The sequence below is a fragment of the Macaca nemestrina genome, chromosome 11 (assembly GCF_043159975.1).
Source record: "Macaca nemestrina isolate mMacNem1 chromosome 11, mMacNem.hap1, whole genome shotgun sequence".
In the NCBI taxonomy this organism is placed as follows: Eukaryota; Metazoa; Chordata; class Mammalia; order Primates; family Cercopithecidae; genus Macaca; species Macaca nemestrina.
Genome location: NC_092135.1, coordinates 100252866 through 100274832, shown reverse-complemented (window position 1 = coordinate 100274832; position 21967 = coordinate 100252866). Strand labels below are relative to the sequence as shown.

General features: G+C 43.2%; 1 protein-coding gene and 2 non-coding genes across 7 annotated transcripts in view; all 3 read right to left on the bottom strand.

Moving 5' to 3' along the window:
- LOC105468078 (NOP58 ribonucleoprotein) overlaps window positions 1-21709 on the bottom strand; it is a 36733-nt gene extending 15024 nt beyond the window's left edge. The window contains exons 1-7 of one of the 5 annotated variants that reach the window (XM_071073199.1): window positions 21659-21677; window positions 13553-13629; window positions 11372-11424; window positions 11046-11163; window positions 6573-6694; window positions 4107-4243; window positions 269-333 (exon numbers count right to left, since the gene is read on the bottom strand). In XM_071073199.1, coding sequence (XP_070929300.1) covers window positions 269-333; window positions 4107-4243; window positions 6573-6680 — 310 coding nt within the window. In that variant the 5' untranslated portion in view covers window positions 6681-6694; window positions 11046-11163; window positions 11372-11424; window positions 13553-13629; window positions 21659-21677. Of the gene's footprint in view, window positions 1-268; window positions 334-4106; window positions 4244-6572; window positions 6695-11045; window positions 11164-11371; window positions 11425-13552; window positions 13630-21463 lie in introns of all 5 variants that reach the window. The other 4 variants (XM_071073197.1, XM_071073200.1, XM_011718037.3 and 1 more) reach the window with 4 other exon arrangements.
- LOC112424381 (small nucleolar RNA SNORD70) lies at window positions 11183-11267 on the bottom strand. The gene has a single exon (XR_003015126.1). It is a non-coding gene; the product is annotated as a small nucleolar RNA SNORD70 (small nucleolar RNA).
- LOC112424380 (small nucleolar RNA SNORD70) lies at window positions 12204-12291 on the bottom strand. Its single transcript, XR_003015125.1, has one exon. It is a non-coding gene; the product is annotated as a small nucleolar RNA SNORD70 (small nucleolar RNA).
- Window positions 21710-21967: the final 258 nt, after the last annotated feature.

The window sequence follows — 21967 nt, the reverse complement described above, 5'->3', positions numbered from 1 at the left end:
AGGTGCACACCACCATGCACATTTAATTTTTTTGTATTTTTAGTAGAGACAGGGTTTTGCCATGTCGGGCAGACTGGTCTTGAACTCCTGACTTCAGGTGATTTGCCCACGTCGGCCTTCCAAAGTGCTGGGATTAAAGGCGTGAGCCACCACACCTGGCCTCCTTTCTCTTTCTCAACAGATAGAATCATAAAAGATACAGTTTCAACAGTATGAAAACGCATGAAGGACAGAGCAACAAATCAGACTTTGCATGTACTATACTTACAAATTGCCTGAACAATCATTGTGTCTACTTTATCAGCGCTAAATTTCAATCTATATCGAGACAGGCTGGGAAAAAAGGGGAAAATAAATTAGTAAGATAGCATCTAGGGAAAGCATTTAAATTAACACCTTAAAGTTTTTTTTTTTTTTTTTTAACTCAAATCAGCCTGTAGTCAGAGCTATAATTGGTTTTTCTAAGAAGAAAAATCAGCTAAGTAGAAATGCACCATGCAAGATCAGAAAATACACACTAAAAAAAACACAAAAAACTATGTATACTGCTACCACCTGTATTTCTGTAACATGAATGAGTTTATGTATGAGTGACAAATAGAATAAGCTGTGTAATACAAAAGTCATATTGGACTGGACATGGTGGCTCACGCCTGTAATCCCAGCACTTTGGGAGGCCAAGGTGGGCAGACCACCTGTTAGCAGTTCGAGACCAACCTGGCCAACATGGCGAAACCATGTCTCTACTAAAGATACAAAAATTAGCCAGGTATGATGGGGCATGCCTGAATCTCAGCTACTGTGGAGGCTGAGGCAGGAGAATTGCTTGAACCGGGGAGGCAGAGGTGGCAGTGAGCTGAGATCGCGTGCTACTGTACTCCAGCCTGGGCAACATAGCCAAGACTCCGTCTCAAAAACAAGCCATATTGGTTCATGCAATCTTTTATAGCACATATTAAGCTTTATACTACCAGTTAAGAACTTTGCTGGGCACAGTGGCTCACACCTATAATCCCAGCACTTTGGAAGGCAGAGGCGGGTGGATCACGAGGTCAGGAGATTGAGACCATCCTGGCTAACACGGTGAAACCCCGTCTCTACTAAAAATACAAAAAAATTAGCCGGGCATGGTGGCGAGCGCCTGTAGTCCCAGCTACTTGGGAGACTAAGGCAGGAGAATGGCGTGAACCTGGGAGGAGGAGTTTGCAGTGAGCCGAGATTGCACCACTGCACTCCAGCCTGGGCAACAGAGGGAGACTCCGTCTCAAAAAAAAAAAAAAAAAAGAATTTTGCAGCACTCTTAACATCTGAAAACAGAAAGCTGTGGAGTAACAATATTGTTTGTATATAAATGTTTTTCGGCCGGGCACGGTGGCTCAAGCCTGTAATCCCAGCACTTTGGGAGGCCGAGGCGGGCGGATCACGAGGTCAGGAGATCAAGACCATCCTGGCTAACACGGTGAAACCCCGTCTCTACTAAAAATACAAAAAGAAATTAGCCAGGCGTGGTGGCGGGCGCCTGTAGTCCCAGCTACTCCGGAGGCTGAGGCAGGAGAATGGCGTGAACCCGGGAGGCGGAGCTTGCAGTGAGCCGAGATCGCGCCACTGCACTCCAGTCTGGGCGACAGAGCTAGACTCCGTCTCAAAAAAAAAAAAAAAAAAAAAAAAAGTTTTTCATCTCAGCACAATTAACATTTTGGGCCTAATTCCTTGTTGTAGGGGCTGCTGTGTGCATTATAGGACCTTTAGCAGTATCCCTAACTTTTATCCACTAGATGTTCGTGGCAGACCCCACCCCACCTCCAATTTTGACAACCAAAAATGTCTATGGACATTGGCAAACGCCCACTGAGGGGACATCTGATTGCCCTCGATAGAGAACCACTGCTATACACAATGCAGATTTACCCAAGTTTGGATTTGTGACTCAGTTTCACCATTTGTTCTCTCTTAGAAATACTTATTACAAAGCTCTCCCTGACCTTTGTGCATTTTCTCTCTTTAACTTAGCAGCTTCAACCCTTTCAATCTATGCCCACCTTTTAATTTTTAAATAGACCTTTTTTCTTTTTTTTTAAATAGACCTTTTTTAATTGTAGTTTTTTTTTTTTTTTTTAAAGACGGAGTCTTGCTCTGTCACCCAGGCTGGAGTGCAGTGGCGCGATCTCGGCTCACCGCAAGCTCCACCTCCTGGGTTCATGCCATTCTCCTGCCTTGGCCTCCTGAGTAGCTGGGACTATAGGCACCCGCCACCGCGCCCAGTTAATTATTCATATTTTTAGTAGAGACGGGGTTTCACCATGGTCTCGATCTCCTAACCTCGTGATCCGCCCACCTCGGCCTCCCAAAGTGCTGGGATTACAGGCGTGAGCCACTGCACCCGGCCTGCAGTATTTCTTTAATATGAACTTAAGATGTCTTTTGAACTGTGGTAATAATTTTATTAGGATTACTATTTGATAGTACTGATTACAAAATTGCATAGGTTTTGAGCAACTACCTACCATTACTTTCTTCACAACCCTGTTAACTGTAGTGCAATTCCAGAGTATTATGCTTTTCATGAACAGATATATCACAACATAGCAATAATGCCTATTCTAAGGGACTTCTAATTAAATATGATAGGGTTAAGATGCAATTAAAAATAGGGACATGGCTGGGCATGGTGGCTCACACCTGTAGCAGCGGCACTTTGGGAGGCTGAGGCAGGTGGATCACTTGAGCCTAGCAGTTCCAGCCTGGGCAGCACGGCAAAACCCCGTCTCTACAAAAAGTTAAAAAACCAGCGACGGATGGTGGCACGCACCTGTAGTCCCAGCTACTTGGGAGGCTGAGGTGGCACTGTTTGATCCCAGGATATCAAGGCTGCAGCTGCCTTGGCAAGTTCGCACCGCTGCACCCTAGCCTGAACAACACAGTGAGACCCTGTCTCCAAAAAAAAAAAAAAGAGCCCAGTCGTGGTGGCTGAAGCCTATAATCCCATTGCTTTGGAAGGTTGAGGCGGGTGGATCATTTGAGGTCAGGAGTTCAAAATCAGCCAGGCCAACAAGGTGAAAGCCCGTCTCTACTAAAAATACAAAAATTAGCTGGGCGGTAGTGTTGCACGCTTGTAATCCTAGCTACTCGGAAGCTGAGGCAAGAAAATCACTTGAGCAGGCCGGGCGCGGTGGCTCAAGCCTGTAATCCCAGCACTTTGGGAGGCCGAGACGGGCGGATCACGAGGTCAGGAGATCAAGACCATCCTGGCTAACACGGTGAAACCCCGTCTCTACTAAAAATACAAAAAATTAGCCGGGCGTGGTGGCGGGCGCCTGTAGTCCCAGCTACTCGGAGGCTGAGGCGGGAGAATGGTGTGAACCCGGGAGGCGGAGCTTGCAGTGAGCCGAGATCGCGCCACTGCACTCCAGCCTGGGAGACACAGCGAGACTCCGTCTCAAAAAAAAAAAAAAAGAAAAAAAAGAAAATCACTTGAGCCTGGGAGGCAGGGGCTGCAGTAAGCTGAGATCACGCCACTACACTCCAATCTGGGTGACAGAATAAGACTCTGTCTCAAACAAAACAAAACAAAAAGAGACACATGAGGTCTTGCTATGTCGTCCCAGGCTAGTCTCAAACTCCTGGTCTCCCAGAGTTGGGATTACAGGGGTGAGCCACTGCACCTAGTCCTCTTTGCCTCATTAAATATCAGAGTAAAACAATCAAAACACAATACACACCTACCCCATAAGACCAGCAGATGACAGAATTTGGGGAAATATTAAGTAGATGGAGGAGTGGCATGACTCAGCAGAGATAAAAGAAGGAAAGCCCAAGAAATAGGGGATCCAAGATCAGAGGAGTAGAGAATTCCTTTGATGAGGTTTTGAGGTTTTAAGAATCCAGACAATGGAGCCAGACTGCCTGGGTTCAAACCCTGGCTTTACCACTTACTAGCTGTACTGACCTTGGGCATCAGTTTCATCTATAAATGAGGATATTACTATAATCGTCTTCATAAGGTTCTGATGAGGTTCAAATGAACATTTGTAATATTCTTAGAACAATGCTATGTTAAGTGCTTATCAAATAATAGTAAGTTGACTTTATTTTCCAGTAATTCTCACCTGTGAGCCAATCCAAGACACATAGCTGCCATTTCACGTGGTTCTACCCCAGGGATTAATCCATCCATTTGTGAACGAATTCCTCTCATAAGTTCATTAACAACAGGGCTATGGATACAACTGAGATTCAGCTTTTCCTACGAGAACAAGAACATCTATATTAAATAAAGAAAAAGAAGACTTACCTGTAGTTATTATTATTATTTTTTGAGACAGTGTATCGCTCTGTCACCCAGGCTGGAGTGCAGTGGCACAATCTTGGCTCACCACAACCTCCACCTTCTGGGTTCAAGTGATTCTGCTATGTCAGCTTCCCGAGTAGCTGGGATTATTACAAGAATGAACCACCATGCCCAGCTAATTTTGTATTTTTAGTAGAGACGGGGTTTCACCATGTTGGCCAGGCTGGTCCTGACCTCAAGTGATCCGCCTGCTTCAGCTTCCCAAAGTGCTGGGATTACAGTAATGAGCCACCGTGCCCAGCCTGAAATTATTTCTTAAATATTAAAGTGGCATTGACTTAAATATATGCATTTCTCAGGTGGACAAGAAGTATAATTTCTAGTGTGTTTGTAGATTACTTGAGTGTATCATTGGTGGAAGTAAAAACTGATACAAGCTTCCAGAAGGCAGCTTGGTTATGTAAGATAAAAGCTATAAAAAGATTAATATAATTTGACCAAGTAGTTGGTTTAAGGGGATCTTTTACTACCTGTTACTTAACTTTCTTTTTAAATTACAGGTTATGCTGGGCGCAGTGGCTCACGCCTGTAATCCCAGCACTTTGGGAGGCCGAGGTAGGCGGATCACAAGGTCAACAGATCAAGACCATCTTGGCCAACATGGTGAAACCCTGTCTCTACTAAAAATACAAAAATTAGCCGGGCATGGTGGCAGGTGCCTATAGTCCCAGCTACTTGGGAGGCTGAGGCAGGAGAATCTCTTGAACCCAGGAGGCGGAGGTTGCAGTGAGCCAAGATTGTGCCACTGCACTTCAGCCTGGCAACAGAGTGAGACTCTGCCTTAAAAAAAAAAAAATTACAGATTGGACATGGTGGCTCATACCTGTAATCCTAGCAATTTGGGAGGCCAGGGCATAGTGGCGGGTATCTGTAATCCCAGCTACTGGGAAGGCTAAGGCAGGGGAATCCCCTGAACCCAGGAGGCAGAGGTTGCAGTGAGCTGAGATTGTGCCACTGCATTCCAGCTAGGGCGACAGAGCGAGACTCTGTCTCATATAAATAAAATAATAAAATAAAACAATTAGCTGGCATGGTGGCACGTGCCTGTAGTCCCAGCTACTGAAGAGGGAGGATTGCTTGAGAACGGGAGGTCAAGTCTGCGGTGAGCTGTGAGACTGTGCCACTGCCTGAGCTCCAGCCCTGACTTTCGAACTGTTCTTTTTCTTTTTCTTTTTTTTTTTTTTTTGAGATGGAGTCTTGCTGTTGCCCAGGCTGGAGTGCAGCAGCGTGATCTCGGCTGACTGCAAGCTCTGCCTCCTGGGTTCATGCCATTCTCCTGCCTCAGCCTCCCAAGTAGCTGGGACTACAGGCGCCTGCCACCATGCCCAGCTACTTTTTTGTATTTTTAGTAGAGATGGGGTTTCACCGTGTTAGCCAGGATGGTCTCGATCTCCTGATTTCGTGATCCTCCTACCTCGGCCTCCCAAAGTGCTGGGATTACTGGTGTGAGCCAATGCAACCGGCCCAAATTGTTCTGCTTTCTGCATTTGGGAGGCTATTTTCCTAGTCTTTCTATCCACTCTCACATTTTATTTCATCTTCAGCAATACACCCCTACTAAAGTTTTCTTTTTTTTTTTTTTTTTTTTGAGACGGAGTCTCACGCTGTTGCCCAGGCTGGAGTGCAGTGGCGCGATCTCGGCTCACTGCAAGCTCCGCCTCCCGGGTTCCCGCCATTCTCCTGCCTCAGCCTCCTGAGTAGCTGGGACTACAGGCGCCCGCCACTGCGCCCGGCTAATTTTTTGTATTTTTAGTAGAGACGGGGTTTCACTGTGGTCTCGATCTCCTGACCTTGTGATCCACCCGCCTCTGCCTCCCAAAGTGCTGGGATTACAGGCTTGAGCCACCGCGCCCGGCCCTAAAGTTTTCTAATAAACACATTTCTAAAAAATATAAGGACCCCATTTTTGTTGAAAAAAGAAAAATGTGGCTAGACAAAAATATAGCATAATATACATAATGTTAACATTATATATGGGTAGCAGATTTGTTAAAGACAATTTTTATCATTTTTTGTTTTTCTATATCTTCTACAACAAATAGGTATTGCTTATTTGCTTGGTTCAGCAGATGTTAGGGGAAATCCATTATCATGCAGCTTAGAGAAAAGAGAGAAAAAAGTATTAAGAACTTATGATAAGCAACTTATTACAAAGGCTAGGCTTTGCAGTTGGTATGCTGTGAGATCTGACTAGCAGGCATGACCAAAAAAATCATGACTTTACCTTTATGACCCCTCCTAGTTTAGCATCAGCTACTGCCAGCGGTTCATGGGCTTCTTTTACTATTTTCTTCAGAACTTTCTTCAGCTGTTTATTGATTTTGCCCTCCATCAGAGCTGTGAATGCTTTTCAGGAAAAAGAAAAACAAAAGCATTAACTCTCAAATTTTTAACTTTGAGACTTTGTCCTATTTGACATTTAAAAAAATAAAATAGACCTTTCAAAGGGCTTGAATTTAATGTTACTTCTAAAATGAAACGATATATGTTTTATAAGTTACAAATTTCACAATTTCATTTGATCTTCCCACCCTCATTTTTGCTACAGAGTCAGGGGTAAAATCAGGTACAGAGTTTCTTCCCTCTCACAAGAATCTTCTCATGAACTCAAGAGAGAATCATGAAATCTTAGAAACAATCTTTTTGGGAAGACAAAATAGATTCACTTTCCTTTGTCATTTCAAATAGACCGTCCTGAAATACCCTAAAATCACATCAAAACTAGTAAAAATGAGTGTAATCATTTTCAAAATTCTGCCACAACATAAGCGTGTTTGAGTGAAAGCCTTACCTTTGCTGTATCTCTGCTTGTACACCTCCAGCAATGTAAAACTTTGTAGCAAAGGCTACCTATTCTATTTTGAGACCTCTGGTATTTCTGGGAAGTTCTAAATCGGCTACTTTATAATACTCATCCTTCCTTAGACCTTTATTCCCATTTTCTGGACCCACATGAACTAATACCTCTTCGGATATTTATTTGACATTTGACTGACGTAAAAGTATGCTTGGGTTACCCAGGCATGGTAGCATGTACCACCAGCCTGGCCAACATGACGAAACCCTCTCTTTACTAAAAATACAAAAATTAGCTGGCCCTGGTGGCTCATGCCTGTAATCCTAGTTATTCGGGAGGCTGAGGTAGAAGAATCACTTGAACCCAGGAGGTGGAGGTTGCAGTGATATCGTGACATTGCACGCCAGCCTGGGAGACAAGAGCAAAACTCCATCTCAAAAAAAGAAAAAAAAAAAGAAAAATGCTTGGAAGGAAGGAAGGAAGTCAACAATTTCCAAGGTAAGGCAGTTTGCACTTAATGAGTAAGGTCTTGCTCTTCCCTCCAGATTGTATATCCATTTGAATTATGATCAAATGGATAATCCCAGCACTTTGGGAGGCTAAGGTGAGCAGATCACGACGTCAGGAGATGAGACCATCCTAGGCAACATGGTGAAACCCCGTCTCTACTACTAAAAATACAAAAATTAGGTGGGCATGGTGGCATTCACCTGTAATCCCAGCTACACGGGAGGCAGAGATTGCAGTGAGCTGGGATTGCGCCACTGCACTCCAGCCGAGGATCAGTCTCAAAAAAAAAAAAAAAAAAAAGACTTGCAAGTTGAAAACACAATCAAGAATAAAAATAAACCATTTCATGTAAATAGCATATATGAATGTCTGAAACCAATACAACTTCAATGTCATACCCCAACAGACCCAATTTCTTTCTTTTTTTTTTTTTTAGATGGAGACTCGCTCTGCCGCCCAGGCTGGAGTACAGTGGTGCAATCTCAGCTCACTGCAAACTCCACCTCCCGGGTTCATGCCATTCTGCCTCAGCCTCCCGAGTAGCTGGGACTACAGGTACCCACCACCACGCCCGGCTACGTTTTTGTATTTTTTTTTTTTAGTAGAGACGGGGTTTCACTGTTAGCCAGGACGGTCTCGATCTCCTGACCTCGTGATCCACCCGCCTCGGCCTCCCAAAGTGCTGGGATTACAGGAGTGAGCCACCGCGCCCAGCCCAGACCCTATTTCTTTATTTAAAAAAAAAAAACAAAAAAAAAACTGATGGCCAGGAACACTTGTTCGTGCTTGTAATCCCAGCACTTTGGGAGACCAAGGCAGGTGGATCACCTGAGGTCAGGAGTTCGAGACCAGCCTGGCCAACAGGCAAAACCCCGTCTCTACTAAAAAATATAAAAATTAGCTGGATATGGTGGTACCACCTGTAATCCCTGCTACTTAGGAGGCTGAACCCAGCCTCCTGGGAGAATTGCTTGATCTTAAGAGGTGGAGACTGCAGTAAGCCAAGATCGTGCTACTGCACTCCAGCCTGGGTGACATAAAGAACAAGACTCTGTCTCCAAAAAGAAAAATTTGAGAGGGGGTCTCACTATACTGCCAAGGCTGATCTCAAATTCCTGCCCATCTTAGCCCCTCAAAATGTTGGGATTACAGGCGTTAGCCACTGCGCCTGGTCTCATCAAACTCTAAGGCTATGAGGTTTAAAATGTACATTGTGACATTAACAGTCATTTAGTTGTAGTTCTGTCATGTCAAAACTGCCTCGTAACAGGCAGTGAGAAGTGAATTCTCAAAAAAGGATTCTGCTCTCTTAATTAGCTGATGTTCATTTAACTTTCTGGTGAAAACAGATAGGAAAAGGCACTGTAAATGTTTCTATGACAGCACTCCTGACAAAATTCACTATTTTCATTCATTTTCCCCAAAGTATTTATTTATAAATCTTATATAGGAATTTGACAGTACAGAACAGTCTCTGCCCTCATGGAGCTTAGACTGGGAGGGGAGGGGGAAGTCTGACTTTAAATTCTCAACTACTATGGCATTTTGTCCATTTACTGTACATTACTTAATTTTACGTTATTTTTCAGACAGAGTCTCGCTCTGTTGCCCAGGCTGGAGGGCAGTGGTGCAATCTTGGCTCACTGCTACCTCCGCCTCCTAGGTTCAAGTGATTCTCCTGCCTCAGCATCCCGAGTAGCTGAGACTATAGGTGTCTGCCACCACACCTAGCTAATTTTTGTAATTTTAGTAGAGACGAGGTTTCACCATGTTGGCCAGGCTGATCTCGAACTCCTGACCTCAGGTGATCCACCTGTCTCGGCCTCCCAAAGTGCTGGGATTACAGGCGTGAGCCACTGTGCCTAGCCTTATTGTACATTACTTTAAATAATACAAAGAAGCTAGGTAAAGGAATCTAGAAGGCTGGGCGCGGTGGCTCAAGCCTGTAATCCCAGCACTTTGGGAGGCCGAGGCGGGTGGATCACAAGGTCAGGAGATCGAGACCATCCTGGCTAACATGGTGAAACCCCGTCTCTACTAAAAATACAAAAAACTAGCCGGGTGTGGTGGCAGGCGCCTGTAGTCCCAGCTACTCGGAGGCTGAGGCAGGAGAATGGCGTGAACCTGGGAGGCGGAGCTTGCAGTGAGCCGAGATCGCGCTACTGCACTCCAGCCTGGGTGACACAGCCAGACTCCGTCTCAAAAAAAAAAAAAAAAAAAAAAAAGGAATCTAGAAATACTGCTCAAATTTCAAGTTTTATCATCTGTAACATAGAGATGATGGTTATCTTCCTCACAGGATTCAAGAATTAAATAACAATTATGAAATCATAAATATAAATTTGACAATCAGTATGTGCTCAATATATTAGGTATTAATAGTAAAAACCTGCTTGTTTGGGCAAAAGCTTGGCTTGTCCATTTAATACAATTTAATAAGGACTGGCCAGAAATATCCCAAGCAGATTAAAGATCATATACAAAAAAGAATTCAGAAGACACTCCTTGACATCAGGACTGCAGCACACTACATCTCCACTAGGAACTGTTCATATCCCAGTGTGTGTCAACAACACCCCCTAGAGTTGGAATACAGGTAACACAATCTTGCTTGGAATTTTACCAAATTTTTACCCATACTTACAAGCTGTGATGAACAGGCTATCTTTTAAAAAATTCTCCCAGTTAATATTGCCACAGTTGTTCTTTATGGCTGTATATAACTCTAATTACTGAAGGGTTGGTGAAGCTGGAGAACTATGTTTATAAAACAAAGAAACTGGCCCTATGGGTCTTCCTTCAGTTTACCCCTCTGCCAAGGTTAGGGTGGTCTGTTATGTTCCAGAATGTTTAGTTGGATTCCCAATTTTCGAACAAAAACTGTACCTTTCTCCTGTGGTTATTTAACACAATTTTTTGCATCTGTCATATTCTTGCCCAGCTTTAAGCCATATTCTTCCTCACAGTCCTTCATTTTCAAACTACACTGCCAAAGAGTTGGCTGATTTGTGACAGAGAATTTAGGCAGTTGAAAATTCAATGATTTGGGCTTTATATCTGCTCTTCCTGTTTTCCCCAACACTTAAAAAAACAAAACTGTAAGACCTACCGCAGTCAATTATAGTAAATAAACCCTACCACTCTGTTGTCCCATGATGAAATCTAGTTGAAGAGTATGAGTCATCCATTCTTCTAAATCTTTTAAAAATAACACCTCTGTCAGTTTCTGGATAAATCTGAATATTGATATGCTTTTTTTGAACTAAAAATCTATAAGCCAAGAAGAGCTTTTTAAATTATTTTTTCAACTGTGAATCCTGGCTGCTCTCAAGATTACAACTCTACCCTTGGATTAAAATGAGGAGAGAGCTGTGTACTTGACCACATTACCTTGGTCCCTTGTAGAACACCTTTTACTGAATTGTGCTTCAGCATTATGTTGCTGGTTTCCACAGGGAGATCAACTTAACCACTTCTCACCTCTCCTCACACATGGGGAAAATCAGCCCTACGGTGAAAAAAGCTAACTCAATGTTGTCTCAGTGGTAGTGACGAATGAGTCAGATCACTTAAATTCAGTTCCAGTAAGAATGCATCATTGACAACATTGAATAAGGTTAACACAGGCAACTGAAGCAAACAACCTTTTAACAAGAAAAGCAAGCGGCTAAGACTTAATTTTTTCAAAAAAGCAACCTTCTAGTTTTTTACTTTACCTGCTAATGCTTCTGCTGTATCCTGAAATTTCTCAAAATGTTTTAGCTTTACTCTAGAATTAAAAAAGAGAGAGAGAAGCATGTTATTGGGGGTGGGGGACAGTGCATTGATTCAAAAGCCACATAACTTGGAAAGAAGTGCTTGACTGTTTCCAAAGCACACACCAATAAAACATGCCTATCATTGTGTGTCAGGGTGTGAAGTTAAATATTCTTCATAAAATTACTAGTTTTTCTAAATGTTAGACTAGTAATGCTTGGATTATTAAAAGAAAGTTGTAAGCTTTGAAGGAAACTTTGGCCAACTGTAAAGATGTTGAAGCTTTAATACAAACTCCTGTTGCATAAAGCCGTACAGAGATGACTTTATTATACAGCATAGAACTGACTCAAGAAAAAGTATGTGGGTCCCTTTTAAGAATCTCATGATATTCATTTGTCTATCCTGTACAAATGCCATTAAAAAAATAACTTATTGTCAGATCTCATTCTTGTTACATCCTACCCTTCATGTTTTTGAGACAGGGTCTCCCTTCACTGTCACCCAGGCTGGAATACAATGGTGCAATCACAGCTCACTGCAGCCCTGACTTCCCGGGCTCAAAGGATCTTCCAGTCTCAGTCTCCCAAGTAGCTAGGACTATAGTGTGCACCACCACGCCCGGTTAATTTTTGTTTTTGGTAGAGTTCCCTATGTTGCCCAGGCTGGTCTTGAACTCCTGGGCTCAACTGATTCACCTGCCTTGGCCTCCCAAAATGCTGGGATTACAGGAGTGAGTCATCACGCCCGGCCTCAGGGCAGTATTTTATGCAGAAAGAAACATATAGTTGATTCATTGTTGTCTCAGTGGTAGTGACGAATATTGAGTCAGATCACTTAGATTCAGTTCCAACAAGAATACATCATTGACAACAACGAATCAGATTAACCCAACAAAGCATATAACCCTTTAAGAAGGAAAACTAGTCTTCTATTTGCCTAAAACACAGTATCATCTTTTTTTTTTTTTTTTTTTTTTTAAAGACAGGGTCTCACTCTGCCGCCCAGACTGGAGTGCAGTGGCGCAATTTTGGCTCACTGCAACTTCCACCTCCCAGGCTCAAGGGATTTTCCTGCCTCAGCTTCCTCCGAGTAGCTGGGATTACAGGCATGCGCCACCACGCCTGGCTAATTTTGTATTTTTAGGAGAGATGGGATTTCACCATGTTGGCCAGGCTGGTCTCGAGCTCCTGACCTCAAATGATCCACCCACCTTGGCCTCCCAAAGTACTAGGATTACAGATGTGAGCTACGGCGCCCAGCAACAGTGTCATCTTAAGCAAGGTTTTCTTACCTCGTAAAGGAACATGCTAGTGTGGTCCTTTAAATACACATAAAAATACGAAGATTTAGGCCGGATGCGGTGGCTCATGCCTGTAATCCCAGCACTTTGGAAGACCAAGGCTGGCGGATCACCTGAGGTCAGGAGTTTGAGACCTGCCTGACCAACATGGCAAAACTCTGTCTCTACTAAAAACACAAAAATTAGCTGGGCGTGGTGGTGAGCACCTGTAATCCCAACTACCTGGGGGGCTGAGGCAGAAGAATAGCTTGAACCCAGGAGGCAGAGGTTGCAGCAAGCAGAGATCGCGCCACTGCACTCCAGCCTGGGAGACAGAGCAAGACTGTCTCAAAAAACAAACAAACAAACAAAAAACAAAGATTTAAGATCTACACCAAGAATGAATCTTCCATGAAATTGTGATGAAGGAAAAAGAAGTTCATGCTAGTTTTGCTGTTGCACCTCAAAAAGCAGGTTACAACCCCTGTGTGTGGTGTTTAGTTAAGATAAAAAAGGTATTACATTTGTGTGTGGAAGACATGAAGACAAATGTGTTCCTGACAGCAATCACATTTGGTACTATCCGAGGTTTAAAGTAACCACTGGGTTTTCTGGAACATAATCCTTGGGGTAAGGGAGGGACTACTGCCTCTAAATTAATTGAGATGGCCTATACTCCAAATAAAATATTTGCAATAATTAGGTTCATACCAAAATTATTCCTGAAACAGATTTCAAAACAGAAAACTACGAACGTTAACATTATCAGGAAAAAATGTAAAATTATCAGGAAAAAATGTAAAAAATAAAACAAGCTCTAAATGTTAACTGCTAAATTACTGATTTCAAGATTACTTACATTTTGTTTGCTTTCTCTGGAGTTTCAAATTCTTTCCATAAACTATCAACCTCTTGAAGTTTCTTCTCATTTAGAACCTATAATAAAATGTTTAGTTTTCTTTAAATGGTACAGGTTAGGCATACACAGCTGCATTCTTCAAGTACAATTTTACATGTAAAATGAGGGTGGTAGAAGCTATTTCTTTCACTAAGATAATGAACTAGTTTTCCTACCATGTATATATTTTTGGTCAAATTACTAGTTCGAATTGCCCATTTAACAGCTGAATGGAATTCAGATCTAGTCCAGTCAGATGTAGTACAGTGGCTATTCACAGTCTAGGATCTACCTGGCCTCAAGTGATATCCCTGCCCCAGCCTTGGACCATAGCTGGAGCTACAGGTCCTGGGGGGTAGGGCAGGGAACCTACCTTTCTTTTTATTTTTTTGAGATGGAGTCTCACTCTGTAGCCCAGACTGGAGTGCAGTGGAGCAATCCTGGCTCACTGCAACCTTCACCTCCTGGGTTCATGAGATTTTAGGGCCTCAGCCTCCTGAGTAGCTGGGATTATAGCCGTGCACCACTGCACCTGGTTGAGAACCTTTCTTTTAAAAGAGCCATTAATCCCTTTACAATAAAGTACCGTAATAATTAAAAACTTTTATTTGTGCCAGGTGCGGTGGCTCACACCTGTAACCCCAGCACTTTGGGAGGCGGAGGCAGGCAGATCACCTGAGGTCAGGAGTCCGAGACCAGCCTGACGAACATGGAGAAACCCCGTCTCTACAAAAAAAGAAAATACAAAATTAGCTGGGCGTGCTGGCACATGCCTGTAATCCCAGCTACTCGGGAGGCTGAGGGAGGGGAACTGCTTGAACCCAGAGGCGGAGGTTGCAGTGAGCCGAGATTGTGTGACTGCACTCCAGCCTGGACAACAAGAGCAAAAAACTCCATCTCAAACAAACAAACAAAAAAACCTTTTATTGCCTACTTTCTTTTTTTTTTTTTTTTTTTTTTTTGAGACGGAGTCTCGCTCTGTCACCCAGGCTGGGGTGCGGTGGCCGGATCTCTGCTCACTGCAAGCTCCGCCTCCCGGGTTTACGCCATTCTCCTGGCTCAGCCTCCCGAGTAGCTGGGACTACAGGCGCTCGCCACCTCGCCCGGCTAGTTTTTTGTACTTTTTAGTAGAGACGGGGTTTCACCGTGTTAGCCAGGATGGTCTCGATCTCCTGACCTCGTGATCCGCCCGTCTCGGCCTCCCAAAGTGCTGGGATTACAGGCTTGAGCCACCGCGCCCGGCTTATTGCCTACTTTCAATAGATATTCATAATTTACTGCTATGATCATCCTAAATGAAAGTATTATGGATTTCTCTAAAACTATCACCAATTGTGAGACACATCTAGATGTGTGAAATTTTTTTAAATGTAGGGTAATCAACAAAATACTCATCAACATTCAGGTATATATTCTCCAAGACTTTGAATGTCTGTGCAACGCATGTTTATGCATACTTTTAGGAATCACATTACATGTTGTTTTTTTTTTTGAGATGAGGTCTAGCTCTGCCACCCAGACTGGAGTGTAGTGGTGCAATCTTGGGTCACTGCAACCCCACCTCCTGGGATCAAGCGATTCTCCTGCCTCAGCCTCCCGAATAGCTGGGATTACAGGCGTGCACCACAACACCCAACTAGTTTTTGTATTTTTAGTAGAGACTGTGTTTCGCCAAGTTGGCCAGGCTGGTCTTGAGTTACCGACATCAGACGATCCACCTACCTCAGCTTCCCAAAGAGCTGGGATTACAGGCGTGAGCCACCACACCCAGCCCCCTCGTATTGTTCTGAAGCAAGACCTAGACATTTATTTTTACCTGTTAATATTTCAGTTTGTATCTATAAAATATAAAGACTTGTTTTAAAGCTACTATTATTGTAACAACAATGCTAAAGATTGCGATGGTAATAGTTGCATACTATTTCTACTTAGAAATGGGAATTATTCTATCTTAAAATGATAAAACTTAAAATGGATTTTTGTATACAAATATTTATCATTATCCTGGCTGAAAAGAAATGATTAAAAATTTGAGACAAATAAAAAAATTTTGAGACAAATGTAAAACAGAAAATGTAGCAATATCTCTGAGTTTCTTATTTAGATTGTCTTTATTAGCAATGTTTTCTTCAAGATGTTGTTGCACAGTTGGGAACACAGTGGTTTTGTCATAGTAATGGTTTTGGCTGTCATAACATAGTCTTTGAAAACCTTTGTGTGCTCATGAATTGCCCTGATTTTATTACATCTCCTTTGTTATTTTAACTTCAGTTTAAGAATGGTGATGGTATCTTTTATTTTATTTATTTATTTATTGAGACAGAGTCTCCCTCTGTCGCCCAAGCTGGAGTGCAGTGGCACGATCTCAGCTCACTGCAAGGTCTGCCTCCCGGGTTCACGTCATTCTCCTGCCTCAGCCTCCCGAGTAGCTGGGACTACAGGCGCCCGCACCATGCCTGGCTAATTTTTTGTATTTTTAGTAGAGACGGGGTTTCACCGTGTTAGCCAGGATGGTCTCTATCTCCTGACCTCGTGATCCGCCCGCCTTGGCCTCCCAAAGTGCTGGGATTACAGGCATGAGCCACCTCACCAGGCCGGCAGTATCTTTTAAATATGGCAATTTTGTTACCCAAATGTTATCTTCAAATATACTTGCTTTTCAGCTAGAAAAAATGTGAATTTTACTCATGAGTCATATCCCCTAGTTGATACATATCCTCTTAAAAATAGTGAACTTCAGTTACGGTTAGCTGCATTCTCTGAACAATTTCAAAAAATTTTAATCAGCCGGGCACGGTGGCTCAAGCCTGTAATCCCAGCACTTTGGGAGGCTGAGACGGGCGGATCACAAGGTCAGGAGATCGAGACCATCCTGGCTAACACGGTGAAACCCTGTCTCTACTAAAAAATACAAAAAACTAGCCGGGCGAGGTGGCGGGCGCCTGTGGTCCCAGCTACTCCGGAGGCTGAGGCAGGAGAATGGCGTAAACCCGGGAGGCGGAGCTTGCAGTGAGCTGAGATCCGGCCACTGCACTCCAGCCTGGGCGACAGAGCCAGACTCTGTCTCAAAAAAAAAAAAAAAAAAAAAAAAAAAAAAAATTTTAATCAATGTTTTCAGTATAGTCATGAGGCTTGGCGAGATGTCTTTGGATTCTAAAGCTTCATGATATATAAAGGTAGAACTATTAGTTTATTAATTGTTAATACCAACTCTAGGCTTTGTCGTTGTTTACTGCTTTGTGTGACTAAGTTTTTCTAGTTTGGGTTATTTTTACCAACATATCTAATTCAACCATGTGTGATTAAATTTATACATCAGAACAAATCCCTAAAATCATCTTGTCACGCTCATCTAAGTTTTATACAACTTGCAATTTTGTTTCTTTTACTGAAAATACATAAGCAGACTAGAACTGCGTGTTAATGTGTAAATGTGCTATATTATGGACTTGATAAATAATGCTTATTAGCAAGGTATAGTTTTATATTTACTAGCTGTGTTGTTTTTCCAGAGACAGGGTCTCGCTTTGTTGTCCAGGCTGCAGTGCAGTGGTGTGGTCCTATGTCACTGCAGCCTCAAACTCCTGGCCTCAAGCGATTCTTCTGCCTCGGCCTCCCAAGTAGCTAGGACTAAAGGTGCACACTGCCACACCTAGCTATTTTAAAAATATTTTTGTAGAGACAGGGGCTTGCTTTATTGCCCAGGCTGATCTCTAACTTCTGGACTCAAGTGATCCTCTTGCCTTGGTTTTTCAAAGTGCTTCGAGTACAGGCAGGAACCATGGTGCCTGACCCAGCTGGTTTTTAAATAAAAATATATGCATAATATCTATGCATACTATATTTCACCAAATTTAATATGCTATTTTTTTTTTTGAGACAGAGTCTTGCTCTGTTGGCTAGGCTGGAGCACAGTGGCATGATCTCGGCTCACGACAACCTCCACTTCCCTGGTTCAAGCAATTCTCCTGCCTCAGCCTCCCAAGTAGCTGGGATTACAGGCACACGCTGCCATGCCTGGCTAATTTATTTATTTATTTATTTTGTATTTGAGTAGAGACAGGGTTTCACCCTGTTGCCCAGGCTGGTCTCCAACTCCTGAGGTCTGGCAATCTTCCTGCCTCAGCCTCCCAAAGTGCTGGGATTACAGGCGTGAGCCACCACACCCGGCTTATGCTATTCTTTTACACTCCCAATTGACCTGTCATCAATTTTAAGACATCCCAATTTTAGGGATGTTAAATATGGGGGTTGTGCATTTTAGGATTAATCCCATCCTATCCAATACTTTGGCAGTTGACACAGAATATTGGTGAGGCTGTATGGAATTAATAATTTTAATCACTTTTTTTTTTTTTGAGACAGTGTCTCGCCCTGTCACCCAGGCTGGAGTGCAGAGGCGCAGTCTTCTCACCGCAACCTCCACCTCCCTGGTTCAAGCGATTCTCCCGCCTCAGCTGGGACTACAGATGCGTGCCACCATGCCTGGCTAATTTTTGTATTTTTAGTAGAGACGGGGTTTCACTATGTTGGCCAGGCTGGTCTCAAACTCCTGATCTCATGATCTGCCCACCTCAGCCTTCCAAAGTATTGGGATTACAGGTATGAGCCACCATGCACAGCCTCCTAATTTTCACTTTTAATTGACTGCTTGAGACTTTGTGTGGTTTTCGTTTTGTTTCGTTTTTTTTTTGAGATGAGGTCTCACTCTATTGCCCAGGCTAAAGTGCAGAGGCCCAATCGCGGCTCACTGCAGCCATGATCTCCCTCCCACCTCAGCCTCCTGCAGTAGCTGGCACTACAGGCAAGCACCACTGTGCCCAGCTAATTTTTTTCCCACCATGTTGCCCAGGCTGGTCTGCAACTCCTGGGCTCAAACAATCCTCTTGCCTCACCTCCCAAAGTGTTAGGGTGACAGGCATGAGCCACTGCACCCAACCTCTATATTTGTAAATACGTGATGCTAACTTTTACTTCCCCAGACAATATGAGCAAGTAATGTTTTATGAAACTTGTTTGAATACAGGATAAAACTGATAATTAGTTTAAAATGTGCACGGCTCAAAAAGAAACAAATCCATACACGCAACAAGAGTGAAAAAGCTCTTGGGTTAGCTTCAGAAGCACTAGGCTAAGTGAAAAAAGCCAAACACAAAAGACTAAAATACTACTCCATTTACATGAAACTTCTAGAAAAAATTATGCAAAGAAAGCTGATCAGTGGTTGTCTAGAGCAGGACTAACTTGAAAATGGGCAAAACTTTTTGCAACAAAGTGTACTAGAAAACTGGACTGCAACTAAAACCTACAGGCGAGTTATACAGTATGTAAAGTACCCCTAATAAAGTTAGAAAAAATATATTGCTCAGTGCCTAGGTTTTATACAGACATTTGGTATATAAACCAAAAATCTTTCTCCAAACCTTGAGAAAACGAAGTGACACAAAATGCTATGCTACACAGCTACACTGTACAATATAACCATTAAAATTCAAATAAGTTAAAATGCACTTCCTCAGTCCTATCAGTTATATCTCATGTGAAATAGTTATACATACTAATGGCTACCACATGAGGAGCAGCCGAAGAAAGTCTGGTATGAGCAAGACTAAAATCTTATGCTGTGTGCCACGTGACACAAGGACACAGGTGTAAATTTTTTTTTTTTGAGATGGAGTCTTGCCTTGTCACCCAGGCTGCAGTGCAGTGGTGCGACCTCAGCTCACTGCAACCTCTGCCTCCCAGGTTCAACTGATTCTCCTGCCTCACCCTTCTGAGTAGCTGGGATTACAGGTGTGAGCCACTGCACTCGGCCACAGGTTGAATTTTTATAATATCTTAGAATTAATCACAAAAGTTGCTTTACACAATGTCTTTATATTAATATATATACATATATATAACCCTGTTAATGAACAATAAAGTTTTGAAGTGTTTTCCTTTCGAATCGCTCTAAATACAAAAGTGGGCAGAACACTGTACCTCATGCCTGTAATCCCAGCACTTTGAGGCCAGGAGTTTGAGACCAGCCTAGGCAACATAGGGAGACTGTCTCTAAAAAAAAAAAAAAAAAAAAAAAATTGTAGGCAGACCATTGATAAGCCAATTCCTTCCTACCATGGGAGACAACCAGTGCACTGTGCACAGTTGCTCCTCTTAACATCCGGTTCAGGACAGCATATTGTATCAATTAACGGTGAAATTCGTCGACAGACACTGACAGACCACATTGGCTAAGAGAATTTGGAGCTATGCAGAACTCTACATGAGATTTTAGATAAGATTCCAAAAAGCTGGAGAAAAGTAAAATTGACATGTTTCGTAGCTCTAAAGGGGACTAAGTAACTTAAAATCCTTAAAACTACTAACACTGCAATTACAGATAACTCCAATTAAGGTAAAAACAAGCAAAACTGCCTTTTCGGTTTTAATGATTTTATTGGTTTTCTTAAAAATAAGTATTTGACGTATCAAATGCAAACTGCATATTTTCAAATGTCAGAAGTGAAACATGGAGAACTCCGCACCCATCTAGACCTTCTGCATCCACACCACAAATGGTTTTTTTTGGTTCACAGCTAAAATTGTATTGCATTTATTTTTATCTAGCGTTTTTTGCTTTCTACCAACACATATATACGTAGAATATACATAAAACTTTATTTTTCATTGCTATATTCGCAGAGCTCAGAAGAGTGCACGGCACAAAAGGCACTCAATCTCACTCATTCTTACTGACATCTCAACAGCATCTTGCGATACGAATGTCTTACCGTTCAACCATTTCAGTGCTGACGAACTTGTCAAACTCTCCCCATGAAAACAACCAAATCTCAAATTGACATCACCAGCCCAGATTGTTTCCCCTAAGCTTCGAATTTGAAATACTGAACTGCCCGATCTACACAACTGCATTATCAGGTCTAATAAACATTGCAAGCTTTGCACAGCCCAAACCGGAAATCTTTCGTCCTTCCCCCGCAAAAACTTTCTTAACATCTTATTTAAACCAAAACTCCAAATTCAATCTATCAGCCAATCCTTTCTGTTCTACCTTCAAAATTTCTATCGATATTTGTTTATCTCCATACCAGGCAATTTCATCTTGTCTAAATGAATGCAAAAGTATTCTTGCTGCCTTTCTTACCTCCTCGAGTCTAATCTCCACATAGCAGAGTAACCGTATTAAGACCAATTAGCAGGTCATTCCTTTGCTTAAATCCTTTCGATCGGCAGAGCACGGTGGCTCACGCCTGTAATCCCAGCACTTTGGAGGACGAGGCAGTTGGATCACTTGAGGTCAGGAGTTCAAGACCAGCCTGGCCAACATGGTGAAACCCTGTCTCTACTAAAAGACAAACAAACAAACAAACAAAGCAACTAGCCAGGCGTGGTGGTGGATGCCTGTAATCCCAGCTACTCGGGAGGCTAGGGCAGGAGAATGGCTTGAACCCGGGAGACGGAGGTTGCTGTGAGCCAAGATTGCGCCACTGCACTCCAGCATGGGCAACAAGAGCGAAACTCCATCTCAAAAAACAAAACAACAACAAAAAACCTTTCGATCATTCCTTAAAACATCTAGAAGAAAATCCGAATTTCCCATAACTATACTGTTAAATTCTAACACGCCTCCTGCCCACCTCTTCAACGGAGGAAATAAAATCCTTTAACGCAGAACGGGTCTCCCCAAACGGCGGGGCCACGTGTTACCCGTAACAAGGCTCTCAGATGTAAAGGCCTTCTCCCTCCTCTCAGAACCCGGGCCATAACAGGCACCCACGCTACCCTGAGTAGTTCTGTGCTTAAGTCTTTCCCTCTCCTCGTCTGTCCAGCACCCGCCTTCCCCCTTTAACGGCTCGCTCTCCCACCTACCTTAAAGATGGCGTAGCCCACAGACGTTTCAAACAGCACCAACATGGTGAGGCCGGGTCAGGGCGCCGCACGGCCCACCACGAGCTGTGGACTCAGTTCAAAAACACCGACTACGCGGCCCCAAAAAGTCCCCTAAGCCGCGGCGGGCAAAGCACAAACGTGCTAGCCGTCCCTCAGAGAATCAGAACACGTTACCTAAGCTCTCCACGCTGTACTGGGACTAGGACGCAAGAACGCGCTTCTCCTTCTCTAAGGATTCTGGGATAGCGACGTCACTTCCGACAGAAGACTGCCGCAGAGATTGCCGTCACTTCCAGAATGTTCCCGCCACACGGGGCTGGGTCGGGAGGAGAAAGTTTGTATCGTGGGATCTAAGGACTGAACGGAGCCTTTGCGCCTTTTTTTCTTTTTTCTTTTCTTTTTGAGACGGAGTCTCGCTGTGTTGCCCAGGCTGGAGTGCAGTGGTGTGATCTCGGCTTACTGCACCCTCCGCCTCCCGGGTTC